Source organism: Schistocerca nitens, chromosome 8 (assembly GCF_023898315.1).
Source record: "Schistocerca nitens isolate TAMUIC-IGC-003100 chromosome 8, iqSchNite1.1, whole genome shotgun sequence".
NCBI lineage: Eukaryota > Metazoa > Arthropoda > Insecta > Orthoptera > Acrididae > Schistocerca > Schistocerca nitens.
The window spans coordinates 84170836-84195997 of NC_064621.1; the positions used below are offsets into that span (position 1 = coordinate 84170836).

A 25162-nucleotide genomic window follows, 5' to 3' on the forward strand; every position below is an offset into this window, starting at 1 on the left:
TTTTTTATTTTCAGACAATCATCACCACACGTACTGTTATTCAACAAATGTAGGAAATAATCATACAAATGTTCGACAATCGTTCGATCCCTTAAGGAACTTTCCGATGCCTTACAGTTCGGAAAATATTCATTGACATTGTTATTGGAGTCACGAGCTATATTTGCTGGATTCATATTGCCCACGCAATGCATCGCACGTATTTAATGCACTCTCGTCCAAAGTAGCGAACAGTTAACTGCCAGCCAGGGAGCCTCATTAGCAGGAATACTCTCTCTTCCGTGCGCTATAGTCGACTGACGTCATGTCTTTCGATGTTTTTTAGGTGTAGCGTCATCATACTACGGCGCGGTTACCTCGCATCGGACGGACGGACGGACAGATAATAATTGTCTGAAAATAAAAATTAAACTTTTCACTCCTGGGAAAATTTGACGGAAGGACCTCTCGTTCCGCAGCTGCGTGCGCTAACCACGGGATCACGGCGCTCCTGAGCTCACCCTATCCTTGATGTTGCCTATCTTGCGCATGGACTACTCAGTTTGTATATTTTGCTTATTTTTTTCATACTTCCACACAACTTCTTCCTGTTTTCTCGATTGATCTGTGTTCAGTTTTTCAAGGCCTATCCCCTGTATCAACTTATAACTAAATCTGAGAGCGGTGCGATGGGGATGTTCCCTTGTTAGTGGTATTGTGTGTTGGTGGCGTTGCCAGTTTACATACTGTGCATGTAACTCACAATAAATGCGTTGGATGCCTCCTGTGATCAGTTTACTTGAAAAACGTTTGTTGTCATCGTAATTTATGTAACTGGCTCTCCGACTTCCAATTTGACAATTTGTGGAAAAATTGTTTACCTCGTTAGTCCTAGTTTCAAACATTGTCTGTCTGACGGAAAACGTAGGCATGAAGGGGTCTGTAAAAAGCAATTAATCGCTATTATAGCAAACTTTTGAATTCACATGATACTTGAATTCTCTATATTGATTCTGAGAGTTTTCTTATTTCTCTTGTTATTTACTGTCTCAATGTCATCCGTGAGAATAAAATTAAAGGCAGTTGGATTAGGTTCCTGATCTATAAACTGTGATTTAATATTCTGCGCTGCTAAATAAATTTTGAAGGTTGTATTCTTTACGTAAAACAGAGTATCGATGTCAGTCCTAGGATTGACGATAAACTTCAGAAATACAATTACGGAAAAGTGACATATCGATTACGGCTACTCACCATCAACAATAGTTGTTACCCATTGTTTAGTATTTGCTATTTTACTGTCGTTACCCTTTAGAGGCCAACCTGATCTTTCCACAGTGCCATTTTTACTTGGTTCTTAATATGTCCTATAACTACAGATTTGTTGAAAATATTAACTGTTAAATACGCTATTCCACAAATTAAAAACTTCCAGTTATTCTTCATATCTTGAAACTTACTACCGTTGACTTTCACTGAAGGAAAGATACGTAATAATAAAATGAAATCAAAGATTAGAATGTCGAAGCATAGTGTGAATGGTTAAAATGAAATGAACTAAAAATCATCTTCTTGTCTAAAACACTTTACTCTTCCAGAGAACTTCGGTACCTCTCAAAATTTTTTCAGCTCTGATGTTTAGCCACATGTGGAAAAATAGCGGGTCTCATGATGCAGCACTGTTTAGCCGTCACAAAATAAAGCCTCAAAAATCAGTAAATAAAACTATTCTTGTACAGTTGCTCCGAATCGCATATACCAACCGCCCTTTGCTGCGACAACTACTCAAAGTCTATTGGGTATTTGATTTTGTTCTGCTTTTTCGGGCCTCCTTACCTCTCCTTCTAGCCCAACCTTTGTTCTGCAATTACGTCTTCATCGGGGAGCTTCTCCGCAACATTTTTATTTTGTGCTGAACTGTTTTGTACCCTTCTTGCATACACACGTGTGTCACGTATTTTATAGAGACTGAATGAATATATAAGGTGAGTATTTCTTCTCTTATCAAATTAAATATTACATATCTTGCTGTGAATTAATTTGTTTGTCCCCATTCCACTTATTGCGTTTCCTTGAAATTATATAAAACATAAGTCTGTAAAAAAAAATCGCGTATAGCCTCCTTTGGCTTCCACAACAGCTGGAAGTCTGTTGGGCATTGAGCCCACAACTCGAGCCACAGAACTAGGAGATTCAAGTAACTCATTCCAAGCTTCATGAATTTGCTGATTTGTCGTGCGTTGACAAATGGGTGGTTCTCACTGAAACGGCGTATCTGCTGATCCTGAGCTGCTGTTGTTTTGCGGCGACGGCCATGAGGCCTCCCATTCAAGTTACCACTCTCTTCCTTTCGTCTGATCCACCTGGCTACCGTCGACTTGTGAAGACCCATAGTTCTCGCTATGTCGGCATTTGAAGATCCCTCTGCATGGAGTATTATAGCGCCCTTGTCTGCCTCAGCCAGATGGGCCATTTAGCGTTGACTGAATGATTCGTCGCGGTTAATATTGGCTGCGGAAACAGCGCTGGCAGGAAACAGACTGCCTCCTCCAAGATGGCAGCCGCAACGCAGTGGCCAAGTATGTGTAACACGGAAATCGATGGCATAAAAGACAGATCGCAAGCCCGTGCCCGTGTCATTACATAGTGGAGCAACTTAGAATCTCTAATTTTTCTCAGAAGTGACTGGTCCACTCTTGTCATGTCTTATCCTGATAAATATTACATGAAATGAAATGTTTACGTTTTGCATATGCGGCAGGCCTGAGGCAAGAAACATTTCTGAAATATCTGAGGCAACCTGAAGAACACTTCGTGAATATTATCTGTAGAAGGTTGCCTTATAAGAAGGAAAACGTGTTTATCCCCGCTCGCCGTGTTTCCAGGTGGCGCAGTTTACTCGGAGGCATACATAATTCTCGCCGGGCGTAAGAAGCGACTCGACGAGCGAGGGGAACTCGCCAAATGTCATAGGCTGATTGTCCCGAAACTTTGCTCAGTGAAGGAGAGGACAAAATAAGCGAACATGTGTTTCGGCTTATCTGCAGACACTCGACCGTTTCCGAGAAAACGACGGTCAAAGTTATCAACGCGCTGTTGCTCTAGTGTAGATACCTTCTGCAGCCGAGAACGCAATTGAAGCGGTGGCTACCGTCGTTCCTTCTTAACACTGATTCCCGTGTTCGATACCATATTGGGTTTTTTAATTATTTTATTTTCCTGCCTCTCTATCAGAATTATCTACGAATGTTTTTTTCTAAGTTATGTTGAAATAATGTTGTCATTATTCGCCAATTAACTTTATGTGTAATTAATGAATTAAAAAGTAATAAACGAATGAGACAAGCTGATCTAACATCATCTGGGCTGCCTCATGTATCGTTATAACCAAATATTTTATAAATGTTAATCTACATTCAGATCCGATGATGGCACCTTTAGTGTGTGGAAACCGGTTATCCAGTAAACAATATTTAAGCGATCTTGGCTTCTGAATTATTTCTACAACAGAGTGATCGCCCCACTACGCACTGTGTGTTCCCTTTTTAACTTATTTCTTTACACAGTAAATTAACTGACGAATAACGACAACAGTGTTTCAACATAAATTGGAATAAACATTCGTAGATAATTCAGAGAGTGAGGGGAAAAAAAAGGAAAAACCGGGTTTCGAACTCGCAGCGCAAAGTTCAGAAATCGCTATGGTAGCCGCAGAGCCACCGCTCCAGTTGAATGCTTACCCGCTAAGAGGTGTCTACACTATAGTAACAGCGCATTGAAAACTTTGACCGTCGTTTTCTCAGAAGCGGTAGAGTGTAAGCAGATAAGCCGAGACACGTGTTCGCTTATTTTGTCCCCGCTTTCACTGAGCGAAGTTTCAGCAAGATCGGGGTATTTCCTCGGGAACACAGGAAGAAACCATAGTAATAATGTAATTCAAGGCTCGCAAGAAAAGATTTAAGTGGTCCTTTTTCCCGCACACTGTTAATGAGTGGGACGGTAGAGAAATAACCCTAACCTTCTGCCAGGCACGTAAGTCCGGATTACCAAGAAATCCTGTTGATGTAGTCATGTAGATGTAACGACGAAATTATGTTTTAATTACGACATGTGACTTTCATTTGATTTAAACATCGAAGTTGTTTGCTGTTTCAAAATGGTTCAAATGCCTCTGAGCACTATGGGACTCAACTGCTGTGGTCATAAGTCCCCTAGAACATAGAACTACTTAAACCTAACTAACCTAAGGACATCACACACATCCATGCCCCAGGCAGGATTCGAACCAGCGACCGTAGCAGTCGCACGGTTCCGGACTGCGCGCCTAGAACCGCGAGACCACCGCGGCCGGCTCGTTTGTTGTTTATTTACTTTTTGTTCAATAGTTTCAGGCATATACAAACACCTAGGCGCGTTAAATTGATATTGAAATAAAGTGTCATGCGTGGACCAATAACAATAAATTCCCACCTACTTGTTATAGTACTGCAGTATCTGCCAGCGTCTTCAGAAGTGGATATCGCATACGAAGTTCCTAGGGTGTTTGTAATGGATATTGCAGACGACTTCGACAAAGTTTGAATGTAGCTTCGTAAAAGTTCCGTGAGCAAACGATCTGAGTTGCTGGCGAATACAGTTTATCCTCACTAGACAGTATATATTATCATTATACATGAGGTGAGTAGGGTTTCGCCGCGTTGCGGTGGCCGAGCGGTTCCAGGCGCTTCAGTGACGAACCGCACGGCTGCTTCAGTCGCAGGTTGGAATTCTACCTCGGGCATAGATGTCTGTGATGCCCTTAGGCTAGCTAGGTTTAAGTAGTTCTAGGTCTAGGGGCTGATGACCTAAGCAGTTAGGTCGCATAGTTCTTGAAGCCATTTTTTGACCTTTCGCGTAAATTTTCTTTACATAAACCGTCGTATCTTTTGATTGCGTTGACATAGAAGCTCACTTTTTTACACCAGCATGGGACCGGTTACAGCAAGAAGTGCGATACATTTCCGCTTATTATGTCCACCCGTTCTGGAGGTAAACGGGTTTTAAGGGTTGGGTAGACCGATAGACGGTCAAGAAAGTGAGACTAGTAGGGTTCCGTTTTTACCGGTTTAGGTGACGAAATCCTAACAACGAAAACACTGAAGATGAGGGCCGCATAAATAACACCCGCTACTCTTTATTCGAAATGTTCTAGTTGCTGTCGATACATAAGCATATTAGTCGTAGCTACGTTTTCGATCCAAATCACGTTTACAGGAATGCAAATAGAATGTATTTGCCTATACACGTGGTAATTCACATCCCAGTATTAATGCCACCGCGTTTTAGAAGTACGAACATTCTCATGCTATGTAGCCGTTTATTTCCTGGGGTGGTGCAGAATTATCCTACAAAATTTACTCTCTAATAACAGTAATTTGTTATTTCGATAAACATCCCGAATGATTGTCACATAAGCGGTGACATAAAGGAAGAAAATTCATGTTTTTGAGTCCAGAAAGCTCTATGCAACAGAAACTGCAGATTTTCATTTCGAAATTGCCTGCTTGTTCATGTCTGGGGTAATAATAGAGGGCTGTTTGCCTAGGTTGTCTGCTAGCATAGTGAAAGGAAGGTCTGGTTTGTTTTCGGTTCTAATCTCTATGGAGGCAGGTAGAATATCAGTAAAGCAATTTTAAGAAATTCTCGCGCACCCAATACGTTTTATCGCTACCTTTATTCTGTACTGGCGCCCTGTGCATGTCAATATGACACTCTTGTAGAATTTCATACATGTTACTGCCTACTTTTTCCGCTTCTGTCAATAATGGAATTGACTTAAGCGTGGCACTGAATGATTTTTAACTGAATTTCGTTATGAATCTTCACGCATTGCTAAATTTGCACACTTTCATGGTAGGTCAGCAACGGTAATCCAGTATGACTGGTCTGAACGTTGACACAGACCGTTTCGCGGCCGAATGCGGATAATATTTTGCTACTTCGTAACGATCTGGGGTTCTTTGTCTTACTGAAACAGTTAAGTCATCTCGATAAGTTGAAATTCATTTTTATTTGTCCAGTTCATACCAATTAGCGTTTGTTCTTTCAGTTCTGTCTTATATTTACGTGTTGTATTTAACACACTAATCAGCATTAATATAGTCTTAGAAATTATGGATTACAGTCTAAAAAAGTTCAGATAGTTTGTCAATTTCACGCCTGCGCATAGTATGTTGGTAGCACTTCGTCGCCTTGCCTGTTATGCTGTGTAGCAGACTTTAAAGCCGTGCGGATCAGCATAACGAAAAGGCGAGGGGTCTCGCTCGTTTTGTCCACGACTGTACAGTACACTGTACTCGCTCCATATACAGGATGGTCCACTGATAGTGACCGGGCCAAATATCTCACAAAATAAGCATCAAACGAAAAAACTACAAAGTACGAAACTCGTCTAGCTTGAAGGGGAAACCAGATGGCGCTATGGTTGGCCCGCTAGATCGCGCTGCCATAGGTCAAACGAATATCAACTGCGTTTTTTTTTTAATATGAACCCCCATTTTTATTACATATACGTGTAGTATGTAAAGAAATATGACTGTTTTAGTTGGACCACTGTTTTCGCTTTGTGATTGTGGTGTGCGTACTGTAAGACCTTCGGTACACACACCATCAGATTATTTGACTTGTCGCTCTAATGAAGTAGGCGAGTGTCAGCAATATGTCTCGTGGTCTTATTGTGGCGTGTTTATCTTCTGCCATTGGGTCAGACAATAGAAATGCCACTTGCACGCTTAGAGCAGCAGATTGACGGTGACCAACTTTAAACAGAACTTGATTAATTTTCACACACAGCTATTAAAATAATAAAAAGCATAGACATTACGCAACTTGATTCTGGATGCTGTTTGCAATTGACAATCTGAAGTTCCTTTGGTCTTGGTATGTTAATCTTATTCTCACATATCTCTGATACTTGACAAAGTGTCTATTCATTTATCTTCATGGCTATGTTCAGGAATATGATAATCTTATTAGACTCAGACTGAAACTTGACTATAGACTAGTACAGACAAATGCAAACTGGTACAGACTAATGCAGACTGACTAATCGGAGGTCTGTACACTCGTTATAATACCTTGCACGTTCAGGTATCACTGCGCGAGTGTGACCCGCGAGGAGAAAAGGTTCTACGTTAGCAGCAATCTTATTGGCTACGTTACATATTAACACGCGGATCGGCGGAAGCAGAATTTGGTCCGTCTCTAAGGCAGCGCCATCTCGTAGTGCGGAGATGGACGAGCGCTGCACCTGCGCTGTTGTGCTTAGCGGGGCGCGCTCTACTGGGAAAGTTGTGTACGCGCTGACTACGCGGAACTATGTACATAACAGTGATAGATGGCGCAGTAATAGTCACAAACGTATAACTACGTGGTATCACGTAACATTCCGACAGTGTGGACGGTATTTGCATCGTGATACATTACCTGTGTTAAAATAGACCGTTTACCAAGTCCGGAAAGGTCGAAATCGTGTTGATGTATGGCTATTGTGATCAAAAAGCCCAAAAGGCGTGTGCTATTTATGCTGCTCGGTATACTGGACGACATCATTCAAGTGTCCCGACCGTTCGCGCGGATTGTTACGTTATTTAAGGAAGCAGGAAGTGTTCAGCTTCATGTGAAACGTCAACCACGACCAGCAACAAATGGTGATGCCCCAGTAGGTGTTTTAGCTGCTATCGCGACTAATCCGCACGTAAGTAGCAGACAAATTGCGCGAGAACCGGGAATCTCATAAACGTCGGTGTTGAGAATGCTACATCAACATCGATTGCACCCATACCATATTTCTATGCACCAGGAATTGCATGGCGACGACTTTGAACGTCGTGTACAGTTCTGCCTCTGGGCACAACAGAAATTACGGGACGATGACAGATTTTTTGCACGCGTTCTATTTAGCGACGAAGCGTCATTCACCAACAGCAGTAACGTAAACCGGCATAATATGCACTATTGGGCAACGGAAAATCCACGATGGCTGCGACAAGTGGAACGTCAGCGACCTTGGCAGGTTAATGTATGGTGTGACATTATGGGAGGAAGGATAATTGGCCCCCATTTTATCGATCCCAATCTAAATGGTGCAATGTATGCGGACGAGGGCTAGTAAAAATCCCTGGTAACAGAAGAAATATTGAATGTAATTGATGAAAGAAGAAAATACAAAAATGCAGTAAATGAAGCAGGCAAAAAGGAATGCAAACGTCTCAAAAATGAGATCGACAGGAAGTGCAAAATGGCCAAGCAAGGATGGCTAGAGGACAAATGTAAGGATGTAGAGGCTTATCTTACTACGGGTAAGATAGATACTGCCTACAGGAAAATTAAAGAGACCTTTGGAGAAAAGAGGACCACTTGCATGAATATCAAGAGCTCAGATGGAAACCCAATTCTAAGCAAAGAAGGGAAAGCAGAAAGGTGGAAGGAGTATATAGAGGGTCTATACAAGGGCAATGTACTTGAGGATAATATTATGGAAATGGAAGAGGATGTAGATGAAGATGAAATGAGAGATACGATACTGCGTGAAGAGTTTGACAAAGCACTGAAAGACAAGGCCCCGGAGTAGACGACATTCCATTAGAACTACTGACGGCCTTGGGAGAGCCAGTCCTGACAAAACTCTACCATCTGGTGAGCAAGATGTATGAGACAGGTGAAATACCATCAGACTTCAAGAAGAATATAATAATTCCAATCCCAAAGAAAGCAGGGGTCGACAGATGTGAAAATTACCGAACTATCAGATTAATAAGTCACGGATGCCAAATGCTAACGCGAATTCTTTACAGACGAAGCCGACCTCGTGGATGATCAGTTCGGATTCCGTAGAAATACTGGAACGCGTGTGGCAATACTGACCCTACGACTTACCTTAGCAGCTAGATTAGGAAAGGCAAACCTACGTCTATTGCATTTGTAGACTTAGAGAAAGCTTTTGACAATGTTGACTGGAATACTCTCTTTCAAATTCTGAAGGTGGCAGGGGTAAAATACAGGGAGCGAAAGGCTATTTTCAATTTGTACAGAAACCAGATGGCAGTTATAAGAGTCGAGGGACATGAAAGGGAAGCAGTGGTTGGGAAGGGAGTGAGACAGGGCTGTAGCCTCTCCCCGATGTTATTCCATCTGTATATTGAGCAAGCAGTGAAGGAAACAAAAGAAAAATTCGGAGTAGGTATTAAAATTCATGGAGAAGAAATAAAAACTTTGAGGTTTCCAATGACATTGTAATTCTGTCAGAGACAGCAAAGGACTTGGAAGAGCAGTTGAACGGAATGGACAGTGTCTTGAAAGGAGGATATAAGATGAACATCAACAAAAGCAAAACGAGGATGATGGAATGTAGTCGAATTAAGTCGGGTGATGCTGAGGGAATTAGATTGGGAACGGAGACACTTAAAGTAGTAAATGAGTTTTGCTATTTGTGGAGCAAAATAACTGATGATGGCCGAAGTAGAGAGGATGGCAAGGAAAGCGTTTCTGAAGAAGAGAAATTTGCTAACATCGAGTGTAGATTTAAGTTTCTGAAAGTATTTGTATGGAAGTGAAACATGGACGATAAATAGTTTGGACAAGAAGAGAATAGAAGCTTTCGAAATGTGGTGCTACAGGAGAATGCTGAAGATTATATGGGTAGATCATATAACTAATGAGGAGGTATTGAATAGGATTGGGGAGAAGAGAAGTTTGTGGCACAACTTGGCTAGAAGAAGGGATCGGTTGGTAGGACATGTTCTGAGATATCAAGGGATCACCAGTTTAGTATTGTAGGGCAGCGTGGAGGGTAAAAATCGTAGAGGGAGACCAAGAGATGGATACACTAAGCAGATTCAGAAGGATGTAAGTTGCAGTAAGTACTGGGAGATTAAGAAGCTTGCACATGATAGAGTAGCATGGAGAGCTGCATCAAACCAGTCTCAGGACTGAAGAGCACAACAACAAACAATGATAATTTCCTACGTAATGTTCTACCAATGTTACTACAAGATGTTTCACTGCATGACAGAATGGCGTTGTACTTCCAACATGATGGATGTCCGGCACATAGCTCGCGTGCAGTTGAAGCGGTATTGAATAGCATATTTCATGACAGGTGGATTGGTCGTCAAAGCACCACACCATGGCCCTCACGTTCACCGGATCTGACGTCCCCGGATTTCTTTCTGTGGGGAAAGTTGAAGGATATTTGCTGTCGTGATCCACCGACAACGCCTGACAACATGCGTCAGCGCACTGTCAATGCATGTGCGAACATTACGAAAGGCGAACTACTCGCTGTTGAGAGGAATGTCGTTACACGTTTTTCCAAATGCACTGAGATGCAGCTTTACTGTATGGTTAAATGATGATGGCGACCTCTTGGGTAAAATATTCCGGAGGTAAAATAGTCCCCCATTCGGATCTCCGGGCGGGGACTACTCAAGAGGACGTCGTTATCAGGAGAAAGAAAACTGGCGTTCTACGAATCGGAGCGTGGAATGTCAGATCCCTTAATCGGGCAGGTAGGTTAGAAAATTTAAAAAGGGAAATGGATAGGTTAAAGTTAGATATAGTGGGAATTAGTGAAGTTCGGTGGCAGGAGGAACAAGACTTTTGGTCAGGTGATTACAGGGTAATAAATACAAAATCAAATAGGGGTAATGCAGGAGTAGGTTTAATAATTAATAAAAAAATAGGAGTGCGGGTTAGCTACTACAAACAGCATAGTGAACCCATTATTGTGGCCAAGATAGACACAAAGCCCATGCCTACTACAGTAGTACAAGTTTATATGCCAACTAGCTCTGCAGATGACGAAGAAATTGAAGAAATGTATGATGATATAAAAGAAATTATTCAGGTAGTGAAGGGAGGCGAAAATTTAATAGTCGTGGGTGACTGGAATTCGAGAGTAGGAAAAGGGAGAGAAGGAAAGATAGTAGGTGAATATGGATTGGGGCTAAGAAATGAAAGAGGCAGTCGTCTGGTAGAATTTTGAACAGAGCATAACTTAATCATAGCTAACACTTGGTTCAAGAATCATAAAAAAAGGTTGTATACATGGAAGATTCCTGGAGAATCTGAAAGGTATCAGATAGATTATATAATGGTAAGACAGAGATTTAGGAACCAGGTTTTAGATTGTAAGAGATTTCCAGGGGCAGATGTGGACTCTGACCACAATCTATTGGTTATGAACTGTAGATTAAAACTGAAGAAATTGCAAAAAGGTGGTAATTTAAGGAGATGGGACCTGGATAAACTGACTAATCCAGAGGTTGTACAGAGTTTCAGGGAGAGCATAAGGGAACAATTGACAAGAATGGGGGAAAGAAATACAGTAGAAGAAGAATGGGTAGCTCTGAGGGATGAAGTAGTGAAGGCAGCAGAGGATCAAGTAGGTAAAAAGCCGAGGGCTAGTAGAAATCCTTGGGTAACAGAAGAAATATTGAATTTAATTGATTAAAGGAGAAAATATAAAAATGCAGTAAATGAAGCAGACAAAAAGGAATTCAAACGTCTCAAAAATGAGATCGACAGGAAGTGCAAAATGGCTCAGCAGGCATGGCTAGAGTACAAATGTAAGGATGTAGAGGCTTATCTTACTAGGGGTAAGATAGATACTGCCTACAAGAAAATGAAAGAGACCATTGGAGAAAAGAGAGCCACTTGTATGAATATCAAGAGCTCAGATGGAAACCCAGTTCTAAGCAGAGAAGGGAAAGCAGAAAGGTGGAAGGAGTATATAGAGGGTCTATACAAGGGCAATGTACTTGAGGACAATATTATGGAAATGTAAGAGGATGTAGATGAAGATGAAATGGGAGATACGATACTGCGTGAGGAGTTTGACAGAGCACTGAAAGACCTGAGTAGAAACAAGGCCCCGGGAGTAGACAACATTCCATTGGAACCTCTGACGGCCTTGGGAGAGCCAGTCCTGACAAAACTCTACCATCTGGTGAGCAAGATGTACGAGACAGGCGAAATACCCTCAGACTTCAAGAAGAATATAATAATTCCAATCCCAAAAAAAGCAGGTGTTGACAGATGTGAAAATTACCGAACCATCAGTTTAATAAGTCACAGCTGCAAAATATTAACGCGCATTATTTACAGACGAATGGAAAAACTGGTAGAAGCCGACCTCGGGGAAGATCAGTTTGGATTCCGTAGCTATGTTGGAATACGTGTGGCAATACTAACCTTACGACTTATCTTAGAAAATAGATTAAGGAAAGGCAAACCTACGTTTCTAGCATTTGTAGACTCAGAGAAAGCTTTTGACAATGTTGACTGGAATACTCTCTTTCAAATTCTAAAGGCGGCAGGGGTAAAATACAGGGAGCGAAAGGCTATTTACAATTTGTACAGAAACCAGATGGCAGTTATAAGAGTCGAGGGGCATGAAAGGGAAGCAGTGGTTGGGAAGGGAGTGAGACAGGGTTGTAGCCTCTCTCCGATGTTATTCAATCTGTATATTGAGCAAGCAGTAAAGGAAACAAAAGAAAAATTTGGAGTAGGTTTTAAAAACCAGGGAGAAGAAATAAAAACTTTGAGGTTCACCGATGACATTGTAATTCTGTCAGAGGCAGCAAAGGACTTGGAAGAGCAGTTGAACGGAATGGACAGTGTCTTGAAAGGAGGGTATAAGATGAACATCAACAAAAGCAAAACGAGGATAATGGAATGTAGTCGAATTAAGTCGGGTGATGCTGAGGGAATTAGATTAGGAAATGAGACACTTAAAGTAGTAAAGGAGTTTTGCTATTTGGGGAGCAAAATAACTGATGATGGTCGAAGTAGAGAGGATATAAAATGTAGACTGACAATGGCAAGGAAAGCGTTTCTGAAGAAGAGAAATTTGTTAACATCGAGTATAGATTTAAGTGTCAGGAACTCGTTTCTGAAGGTATTTGTATGGAGTGTAGCCATGTATGGAAGTGAAACATGGACAATAAATAGTTTAGACAAGAAGAGAATAGAAGCTTTCGAAATGTGGTGCTACAGAAGAATGTTGAAGATCAAGTGGGTAGATCACGTAACTAATGAGGAGGTATTGAAAAGGATTGGGGAGATGAGAAGTTTGTGGCACAACTTGACTAGAAGAAGGGATCGGTTGGTAGGACGTGTTCTGAGGCATCAAGGGATCACCAATTTAGTATTGGAGGGCAGCGTGGAGGGTAAGGATCGTAGAGGGACACCCAGAGATGAATACACTAAGCAGATTCAGAAGGATGTAGGTTGCAGCAGGTACTGGGAGATGAAGGAGCTTGCACAGGATAGAGTAGCATGGAGAGCTGCATCAAACCAGTCTCAGGACTGAAGACCACAACACCAACAACCTGTTACCAACTGTTCGTCGAAAATTGTGAGCCATATGTTTGTGACTATTACAGCGCCACCTATCACTAAGCGAAAAAAGTGGTCCAACTAAAACATTCATATTTCTTTACGTACTACACGAATATGTAATAAAAAATGGGGGTTCCTATTTAAAGAAACGTAGTCGATATCCGTTTGACCTATGGCAACGCCCTCTAGCGGGCCAAACATAGCGCTATCCGGTTTCCCCTTTCAAGCTAGACAAGTTTCGTTCTTTGTAGTTTTTTCGTTCGACGCTTATTTGGACCGGTCACGATCAATTCACCACCCTGTATACTCTTGCTCTATGCTAACTGCTTCCTTCGCCAAGAAAACTAGCCTTCTTGTGCGTGATGTTGCGATGCTGCAGCATTCGCAGTTCAACGAAGCCGTTCTTCTCCTAGAGTGGAGTACTCAAGTACTTCGAGTATCTTGTTTTGGACAACACGTGCGAGGCGCCGCGTGCTGAGCAGGTTACTGTGTCGTTGCAGCTGATCAACGGCGAGCTGTGGATGGTGGAGCGGCTGGTGTGCAACTACGGGCCGAGCGGCAACTTCCTGGGGCTGCCGCTGTATGAGGAGGGTGACCCGTGCTCCAGGTGTCCCAACGGCACCCGCTGCAGCGACGCCTACCCGGGGCTCTGCCAGAGTAAGTCCTGCACATCTGTGCGTGGCGCTGCCTCCTTCCATCCCACAACACACACACAAACACACACACAGTGATGCTAACAAAATACACACGTTTCATACACAGTTCTAACCAAACAGTACTGAATCCTTCCGTACAAGAGGCTATTCAGCGTCATTTATACAGTTATCATTATCACAGAAATTAGAAAAATTTCTCACGATATTGCTGAAGCCGAATTTTTGAAAGCTGCTAGGTAATAGTCGCGACTGGGACAACAGAGTCATAAATACAAGGGAATTTCGCATTTTAACGGCATAGTTAGGTGTTGCCTTATAAGCTTGTTGTGTAGATGGCCAAAGGTTCGAATCTCGTTAATTGCAACAATTTTTTTCTAAATCTGATCAAACGACTTTGATTGTCTTTTTTTCAGTTAATTGGTTTAAATGTAATTTTTTTGTTTCTAATAACTTGCTGCGTCATTTTCATCATCGTATTGACTTTTTTATTTGCTCTTGTTTTTTCCTATGGTAAAAAATGTTCAAATGTGTGTGAAATCTTATGGGACTTAACTGGTAAGGTCATCAATCCCTAAGCTTACGCACTACTTAACCTAAATTATCCTAAGGACAAACACACACACCCATGCCCGAGGGAGGATTCGAACCTCCGCCGGGATCAGTCGCACAGTCCATGACTGCAGTGCCTGAGACCGCTCGGTTAATCCCGCGTGGATTTTCTTGTGATAATTCTTTTTTCGTTTGGTATCTGCTCGCGTCGCCTATTATTTGCAACCAAGTGCCAAACAGGATTCCTTAACGGTTGGTAACGTGCAGCCAGTGTGAGGATAGTTTCAGGTGACCAACGACATCGAGAAATTACAGTTTGTTTTTACAGATATAACTGAACTCTTGCTGCGGAAGATTACAACGCAAACTAACATATCACGAAATTTTTCTTCTTGAGTTTGCTCATAGATATCAAACTCCATGATCATAGCGATCGTGATCTTCGTTCTGTCGCAGATTGTTGAGCGCCGTTTTCTCGGATACATTGTACATCAGGAGGTTATGGTTAGGTTAGGACATGACTGTATATTCAAGGCTACGAAACCCGTCGTATGCCGCAGTCCAGTCATTGGTCACCTAAGATCAGCTGTCCACAGAGCATCTCACATTTCCAAAGGTTCCAACATTGTCCCCGTGTTACCCATTAGCAGCATTTGTGATGTGACCCGCTATCTTTGCGTATCGCGAGCCGTAGCCGGCAGCGGATGTGTAGTGCTGTTGATTAAATATCGATACCTTCCCCAAATCGATATATATATCGCCGACGCGTTACTAGTGATGTACCCATACATCGATACCTGAAAGGCAATATCGAGTGCCGATATTTTTATTTTATAGTTTCTTCACAATTTTCGGAAAATATTTGAAGTAGTTCTTTTGAACTTGTAGTAGGACATAATTTATTTTCACTGTGTGAAGGAGTCTTGCTACTTTTTGAGCTTTCATCACGTCCAGTCTTTCTCTTTCACTGTGTGAAGCAATTATATGTGGCACGAATGAAGAACTCCGATTCCACTAGGGGTGGTGGTGCGGGGAAGGGGGGATGTGCAGACAGTGTGAATGGAATAACAAAATTTCCGATGTGAAGAAACAGCACACCAGCTGCGTTAAAGAACAATTTTTAACGCAGTTAGTGTGCTGTTTCTTCACATCGACATCTTTGCTACAAATCTAAATTATTGGATTGGTCGATGCGGTGGGCGGAAACGTGTTAGGGGAAATGTTAACGTAATCGACGGTACCAGTAGAGACTGCAACGTTTAGCTTCACCACGAAATTTTGACACTGCAGCTGCTATGTCGCTGACGTTTGCAGAAATAAAAAAAACAGGGAAACTAATATGAAGTGTTCTGTACAAATACGACGTGTGACAAACCCAAAGGATAGACCCATACGACACCTTTTAGTATGCATATGCAATGACCATTGTTATCAAAGTGGTTATCGCCAAGCGTGAGGCCGGCCGAAGTGGCCGTGCGGTTAAAGGCGCTGCAGTCTGGAACCGCAAGACCGCTACGGTCGCAGGTTCGAATCCTGCCTCGGGCATGGATGGTTGGATGTCCTTAGGTTAGTTAGGTTTAACTAGTTCTAAGTTCTAGGGGACTAATGACCTCAGCGGTAGTCCCATAGTGCTCAGAGCCATTTGAACCATTTTTTTGAAGCCAAGCGTGAACCTGCATCGTTTTCCTTTCAGTTCTTGCTCTAAGTGGGGTAGGCAGGTTGCTAGGTTGTCGATTTATAGAATATCTAATAATAAATCAATACTTACATATACAGCTCTAAACATATTTACGATGTGCAGCTGATATTTTTATAGGCACGTACGTCGATATTTTTCCCGCTTTTATGTATATATATATATATCGACACTTATTTCCGATATACCGAGAGTCGACAATGATTTTTTTTTAATTGATATATCGGATTCCCGATATTTTTAAAAATATTAACAGTCCTTATGGCAACCCTGTAGCGGCAAGTGACTGACGTCAAAATCTTACTCATGGCTGCGAATCAGCAACTGTGTAAGTCAGAGAGGTTGAAAAAAATCAGCCAACCAGTTGCAAAACAAAGGCTTATTAGCCCTTGACCTAGGGTTCGATATTAGTAAAAATATTTTCTTCAGTAGGAGTGGTACATGGTACACTAGATTAGCTGAAGCCGAGTGGCTCTTGTCATTTATAAAATTGACAAAACAAGAATTATCCCAAGCCACGGCTTTAGATACCAGCCAGTTTACATTTAGCATACTTCATAATGAATGCTCACTGGTAAATACCCACTAGCGGAGCCGCTTGTCAACATAAAATTATAACAGGAGTCACAGCATAAAATATTTGCATATGTTGGGTGTCATCATTCCAGAGACAAAGACCAACTGACGTCAGTTATCAACCAATTTCAATCGAACTATAGAAATGCCAGCGGTAGTTTTTTTAAGGGTGGTAGGACGTCAAACGGACCGACTTGGAGCAGAAGAGGCATCACAGGATATTTTAATATCCAGTGTCTATACTTTTACAAATAAATTCATAAAACTTCGTCAGCATCACCAGGAAGGATTCAGGATTCACACTCGTAGCAGCGGAAGTTCAAAAGCATAACAAAATAATCTTTTTACATCTGAAATATCATCATTTTTTCACTTACTAATGGCTGCATTTGTTGCTATAGGTACACTTTTCTTCATAAGTTAAAGAGATTCTTCGATTAGTTTGGCACAGCATACATACCATACTTACAAGTGCATGAAACTCTAGAATTTATTTAATTTATGAAAAAACGAATGAGCTGTTGTATTTTAAACTTCATGTTTAGATAAAACAGAAATTTTATAGTTAATTACCTCAATTTTTACCACAGTTTTTAATAGATTTGGAAAACTCTAGAGTTTCATACACCTTTAAGTATGGTTTATATGCTGTGCAAAATTCACCGAAGAATCTCTCTTATTTATGAAGAAAAGTGTACCTATAGCAACAAATGCTGTCATTAGTAAGTGAAAAAATGATGAAATTTCTCATGTAAAAAAAATTACACTCCTGGAAATGGAAAAAAGAACACATTGACACCGGTGTGTCAGACCCACCATACTTGCTCCGGACACTGCGAGAGGGCTGTACAAGCAATGATCACACGCACGGCACAGCGGACACACCAGGAACCGCGGTGTTGGCCGTCGAATGGCGCTAGCTGCGCAGCATTTGTGCACCGCCGCCGTCAGTGTCAGCCAGTTTGCCGTGGCATACGGAGCTCCATCGCAGTCTTTAACACTGGTAGCATGCCGCGACAGCGTGGACGTGAACCGTATGTGCAGTTGACGGACTTTGAGCGAGGGCGTATAGTGGGCATGCGGGAGGCCGGGTGGACGTACCGCCGAATTGCTCAACACGTGGGGCGTGAGGTCTCCACAGTACATCGATGTTGTCGCCAGTGGTCGGCGGAAGGTGCACGTGCCCGTCGACCTGGGACCGGACCGCAGCGACGCACGGATGCACGCCAAGACCGTAGGATCCTACGCAGTGCCGTAGGGGACCGCACCGCCACTTCCCAGCAAATTAGGGACACTGTTGCTCCTGGGGTATCGGCGAGGACCATTCGCAACCGTCTCCATGAAGCTGGGCTACGGTCCCGCACACCGTTAGGCCGTCTTCCGCTCACGCCCCAACATCGTGCAGCCCGCCTACAGTGGTGTCGCGACAGGCGTGAATGGAGGGACGAATGGAGACGTGTCGTCTTCAGCGATGAGAGTCGCTTCTGCCTTGGTGCCAATGATGGTCGTATGCGTGTTTGGCGCCGTGCAGGTGAGCGCCACAATCAGGACTGCATACGACCGAGGCACACGGGGCCAACACCCGGCATCATGGTGTAGGGAGCGATCTCCTACACTGGCCGTACACCACTGGTGATCGTCGAGGGGACACTGAATAGTGCACGGTACATCCAAACCGTCATCGAACCCATCGTTCTACCATTCCTAGACCGGCAAGGGAACTTGCTGTTCCAACAGGACAATGCACGTCCGCATGTATCCCGTGCCACCCAACGTGCTCTAGAAGGTGTAAGTCAACTACCATGGCCAGCAAGATCTCCGGATCTGTCCCCCATTGAGCATGTTTGGGACTGGATGAAGCGTCGTCTCACGCGGTCTGCACGTCCAGCACGAACGCTGGTCCAACTGAGGCGCCAGGTGGAAATGGCATGGCAAGCCGTTCCACAGGACTACATCCAGCATCTCTACGATCGTCTCCATGGGAGAATAGCAGCCTGCATTGCTGCGAAAGGTGGATATACACTGTACTAGTGGCGACATTGTGCATGCTCTGTTGCCTGTGTCTATGTGCCTGTGGTTCTGTCAGTGTGATCATATGATGTATCTGACCCCAGGAATGTGTCAATAAAGTTTCCCCTTCCTGGGACAATGAATTCACGGTGTTCTTATTTCAATTTCCAGGAGTGTATTTCGTTATGTTTTACAACTTCCACTGCTAAGAGTGTGAATTCTGAATCCTTCCTGGTCATGCTGACAAAGTTTTATAAATTTATTTGTAAAAGTATAGACAGTGGAAATTGAAATGTCCTGTGGTGCCTCTCCTGCTCCAAGTCGGCCCGTGTGACGTCCTACCCCCCCCCCCCCCCCCTTAAGCTAGTCGCCACTTACGAACGCTAGATGTAGCCATAAAATGGCTGAGTTGGCAACATTGAAAGGACATTTTATATGGCAGAGAAACCTTGGGATGCGACCCGCCTCGTGGTCACACAGTGCAGCAGCTTCCCCTGCCTCGCTGATAGTCCGGCGCAGCTGACGGAGCCCTTCACTCGCAGCGTTATAATAACGGCCGCGGCGCCCTGCCACCACACAGGCTGTGGAGCAGCAGGTGGTCCCGTCCCGGCCAGGCAGCCGTGCGCTCGCGTTTGACACACAGCCTCGCCGCCAGCCAGTGTATCCAAACATGCAGGCCGCGCCGCTGCGCTGTGCAATTGATTCCGCCGCCGGCGGGTGGCGTTTATTCTGCTCGCACAGAGGCACACCTGCAGGGCAGATTAATGAAACACAGCGCGTTACATGTTGTTATAATTAGCGTCCCACTCATTATGCCGAGATAACTAGCTGCACAATTTTGGTTCACTAACCGCAAAATAACTCCAACGGCAGGTCACTTTCCGTTATATCGTACCATGAACGACTCTGAGTCATTTGCAACACTAACAAGTATTTAGTGTGAACGGACGTAGACATTTCTCTCCGTCGGCTTTAGGTCAAGTTGTTGACCCCTTGTTCTGTAGACACACAAGTATAAACAGAAAAATGAGCACGCTGAAACAACTTTGCCGTAGGACGGAAGGTTCACATAATATGATTATGTACAGTGCTTGGTGTCCCCTTTATATCAACCCTTCAAATAACTTATTGTTCAGAAGTAAAATAAACCATGTATCAAGCAACTTTTTTGAGCTTCCAAGGGGATACTGACAAACGGAATTCCCTTTCTCATAACTGAATTCGTTACGAACATATCGTAGCTCGGAAAGAACAGTGACACAACTCAAAAATACAGTACTCCAGAACTTTAAAGATCTTACACTGAAATAGTATAAGTGTCCTTCAACTTTCAAGTAAGTAATTTTTGTAGCAAATTCCATTACAGTCAATACAGTTATACGGACGTGTAGTTCCGTTCTCGTCGAATGTGAGATGTCATCAGGTAATTATTTATTAATTCAACATGTTTGACTAAACAACTAAATGTCAGATTTGAGTTTTACGACTGTCAGATTAATAAAATACGTATTATAATATAGTTGCAACATCACATCATAAAGCAACATTAAAACGTTACTGAAATATTTACATCCAACAACTACGGACAGCAGCAATAGTTTGCTCAAAGCTAACACTCGTATGTCCCTTTACAACATGAGGACACGTACTAATGGAGGAAACCAAGCCGACATAAGCTTACAGACAAACATAAAATAAAAGGTAGCACACTGCTTACTAATTCTCTGCATTTTAACTGCTTCTTTGAGTTGTGTCACTTTTCTTGATTTTCTAAAAACGTTTTTGTTTCTGTTGTGTTCCTTATATAGCACTTTTCCACACTATATATATATGTCCACTCCATGATGTGATGTTGCAACCATATTATAATACGTATTTTATTATTCTGACAGTAGTAAAATTCAACTGTTATATGACACGACATTCGAACCTCCATCAGGCAAAATTATTACTTAAAATAAAATCCTGAAAACAAGTGGGAATTTTTTTATTAGAAAAAAAAACAAAATGCAAAATTTCATAAGAAACATCAGTTAGGTACAATTTAAGGAACATAATTTACGAAAACATAGAATCGTAAATGGCCTTACATAAGGTAGAAATAATTTTCGCCAAGAAAAGGGATTCAGTACGAACTTTCTTTTATCGTAGAATTTTCCAGTTTTTTCTTGCACGCTGCAACGCACACAATTTCGTAACATTTACAAGAGCTGTAATGGTCAAAACAGGGTCTACATTCATGTCTGAAGAACATTGTAATGCAAGATACAGACACTATATAAAGACAGACACAGTAATAACCAATGATATTAAAAATTACATTCAATTTACCTTATACATGAAAAATTTCAAGACTCAGATTGTGCCGCTCTTCTTGAATGACCAACGCCGAAGCGGGACTGTTCTTGCCACGGCGAATCGTGTGTGAAGCGGTCCACAGCAAAACTGGCACAACTGTCCTGAGGTGGACAAATTACGAGACTGAGGCAGGTGTGACGTTTTTCGTGGACGTTCTTGCCGCGATGCCATATGAACTGCTACGTCTTTTTTAATACCTGTACTCTTTATTCGGCAATCCTCTCTCCACCTCTTCAAGACCTCTTGACACCCGTTCACAGTATATGGTTGACGTAACCACGGCGTATTTACAAATGTATCAAAAATTGACTCTAATTTTCTCCTGTAGTAGCAGACACTGCGACTATCTGGAGTAACGTAACTCACTCACTTGCTTGAACTGACAGTAAACAAATGGAATTACAAGGAAAATACACACTGATCCTGAAGGTAATTTAATTGCTGTTCCTGAGAGGACATTTGTCTTTACAAAAATCAGCATCTTTTCCGCCATTGGTGAATCCGCACGTGAAGTCCGACACACCACGTCGCCACTTAAGTATCGGGCTTGGTCCGTGATTAATTTTAAACACACGAAAGTCATTACGAGAATGACTACACATGACCAGTGGAGTCATACGGATTGGAGCGATATTGTCCTACGCTTAAAGAACAACAGAAGTAGCTGCTTATTAACGTAATTTCTTGACACACAGCAGGCATTCAGCTGATAGAAAAACACGAAATCCTCTTTACGTGAGAGTCATGTGACAGATATTGCTGTTGGTTACTATGTTCTTATCTTTCCTATATGGCATCAGTTTCATGCTAGTTCTTACTGTTCCTATGTGGCACAATTTTCATGCTCGTTCGATGTCTCTCCAATGAAAATGCAGCGGGTTTCGTTCAACATCGTATTTTACGTCAGTGCTCTCTAGAATATTCCCAAACACTGTACAGTCAAAATATGTGTCTGCGCGTTGGAGGTACATATTTACAGAAACTCTCATAATCCAATAATCTCGATCTAACGGGAGAAGCGTACGCATACTGGGCTACTGCATTTTGCCTATCTTTCACACGACTATAATAAATACTTAGGTTTAATAAATGCTCTGCTGGTACATTGCGCTTCTCAAGTGTACCAAATCTTTCAAGCCTGCTGAACGCCGTTCGAAAGTGCTAACCTTTGGGTAGCAGTGCCAAGTGTACTGGGTAAACAACGAATAATAATAATAATGGCTCTACGCACTATGGGGCTTATCATCTGAGGTCATCAGTCCCTTAGACTTAGAACTACTGAAACCTACCTAACCTGAGGACATCACACACATCCATGCCCGAGGCAGGATTCGAACCTTGCGACTGCAGCAGCAGCGCGGTTCTGGACTGAAGCGCCTAGAGCCGCTCGGCCACAGCGGCCGGCAATAATATTGGAAATAGAACATTCGAGGCGAGTTAGTATAGCGCAACTGCACTAATCATGTTCATCTTTCTTTTTATTGTTTATTTGCATAATGTTTTGTAGGTTGTAATATGATTGGAGAAGGAAAATAATGTTAGTGCAAAAAACTTCGTCATGCGGCATTTGTTTATCTTTGAGCACTGTATCCCAAAGTTTTGTATTCAAAGACATGTTTTTTACATCTGAAGGAGTGTCCTCCAGATCATGCGAATAATGTACTTCGTTTTACCTGCAGTACGGTGGTGAGTCCTGGTTGAGTGCGTCGTTCCTTCCTTGTTAACGAGTAGCAGGAAAATGATTAAATGAAGATACTGACAATCATTCGATTTAAGCTGTAGATTATTATTCTTTTCATTTTGTTTGTCGGTACCAACTGTTAATGTACGAAAGTAATACCGACTGGACACCACTGAATACTCATGTTCGATGCCGCGCGGGGTAGCCGTGCGGTCTTAGGCACCTTGCAACGGTTTGCGCGGCTTCTCCCGTCGGAGGTTCGGTTCTCCCTTGGGTATTTACAAACGCATTACAATTACGTCTGAATTTTTGTAATTTACCCATCCCACTTGATGTAACAGATCGCTCCTCTCACCTGTCACATTCCATTCCTTTCTCTCTATTGCAGTCTTAAACTTTGATCGCCGATCCACACCCAAAATATCCCATCTCCTTGTCTCCTTTTCACGAAAATTTCATTTTAGTCAAAACCCATTTATCTTGCGCTCCGTTTAACATCCTACAAGTTGTTTAATCCCATCTTCCTTTCCATCCATGCTATGAATCACAGCTCTTTCACATAAAATAAACAAATCATCATCACAATTATCCTTTATTTGAATTCTGAATTATTACGTTTTATCACTGTCCATCTTTAAATAAATCGGATTAAGCATAAATATGCAATCATTTTTGTTTTTTATTTCAAAGCAGGTACTTTGTCTCCATTTTAAAACTGCTAGTGCGCGTTTTAAACAGCCGATAAGACTGTCCTTGTGAGGAAGGGGATAAGAAATAACAATAAACGTAAGACCATACTGTCAACTTGGAAACCACTGTGTGATGTACTGACGATACTGAAGGGAGACTGACAGTTCACAAAACATTCTTTGGCGTTTTCTTGCACGTGAGCAATCGAAGATTTTTGTGGTGAGGTATGTTGATGGAAATTGCAATGGTTTACTGCCACCCCGAAAGCCAATTAGAGACCAATAATTAACTGCGATATCCAATTAAACTGCCTTAATTAAACCTCTTTTTTGGACGCCATAGGAATTTCTCGAGATTCGTTATTGCCACCATCCTACGATGGAAATTTCTGCAGTACTCTGCGTACTCACTGACTTCAGTCAACTTGTTGCCCCCGGTGGCTTATTCTTAGATTACGTATCGAGACGCGGCCGCCTGCGCACTTTTAGTGTCGGCCGAGAGGTCAGTGTGCTGTTTACACTTACAAGGGGAGGCCGCCAATTGTGAAATTCAGATTCGATTCACACTGCGCATAATAAAAGCTCATGGCCAGAGGTGTAATGTGGCAAAGCACCAAGATGCACTTCTCAGCCGTTGTCGAGAAAATCGACAGTTAAAAGAAACCGTTGCGGTGAAATACTCTCTACGATTAATAATTTTCTACAGCGTCGTGGCGCAGCGGTAAGCGCTCGGCTTCGTAATCCGAAGGTCGCCGGATCGACTCTCGCGCCATGCAACTTCTTTTTATTATTTGTTTTATGTAATTCAAATGTACACACACACACACACACACACACACACACACACACATATATATATATATATATATATATATATATATATATATATATATATATATATATATATATATATATATATATATAATTCCCGGCAATCAGTTGCAACAATTACGCATATAATAAGTTGTTGAAAGTCGTTTGTCGTGGAAACACTGACGACTTCGAATATCATTATGTTTTCCACAAACAAAGTTGTATTTCACAAATGTTATTAATTGTCTTCATAATGTTTACCATGTATAGTTAACGGAAGACGTAGAAACGATATTTCGAAACGAATCCGTATAGTGTAAGTCAAACGTTCGAATTAGAATAGAGACCCCACGAACACAAATTTGCTGTGGCAGGTATGAAACATAAACTCCGTTACTCGCTCTTTACACTTGAAGGGCAGATGTTGAATGGGCCGAAACGAGCCGCCGCATAGCAGCGTAGTTGCCTGCTAACTTCGAAAGAAGGTAGATGCGGTCCCTAGTGCAACTTACTCGTATAACATCGTCGAAAATTAGTGCGTACGTGAGAGCTTTGGTACACCCTGTTAAACAAACGGAAAAATGTAGGCGGTAGAATTGGAGAGCGATCCGGGCCCTTCGCATGAAAGTGATGTGATCGAAGAAGATTCTATAAACAAAGACGTGGCGAAACAACCATTGAAAGATGCGTTGGTGTATTTTGAAAGCCTCCTTCGTAACAGTAATCGCATCGCAGCAGAACCGTCATCATCAATCAACGAAGAAGCCATGGTAAT

General features: G+C 42.3%; 1 protein-coding gene across 1 annotated transcript in view; it reads left to right on the forward strand.

Moving 5' to 3' along the window:
- LOC126199399 (venom allergen 3-like) overlaps positions 1–25162 on the forward strand; it is a 160064-nt gene that overhangs the window by 125847 nt on the left and 9055 nt on the right. Inside the window, exon 3 of the mRNA XM_049936318.1 lies at positions 13860–14016. Within this exon, the coding sequence (XP_049792275.1) occupies positions 13860–14016 (157 nt within the window). The remainder of the gene's footprint in view (positions 1–13859; positions 14017–25162) is intronic.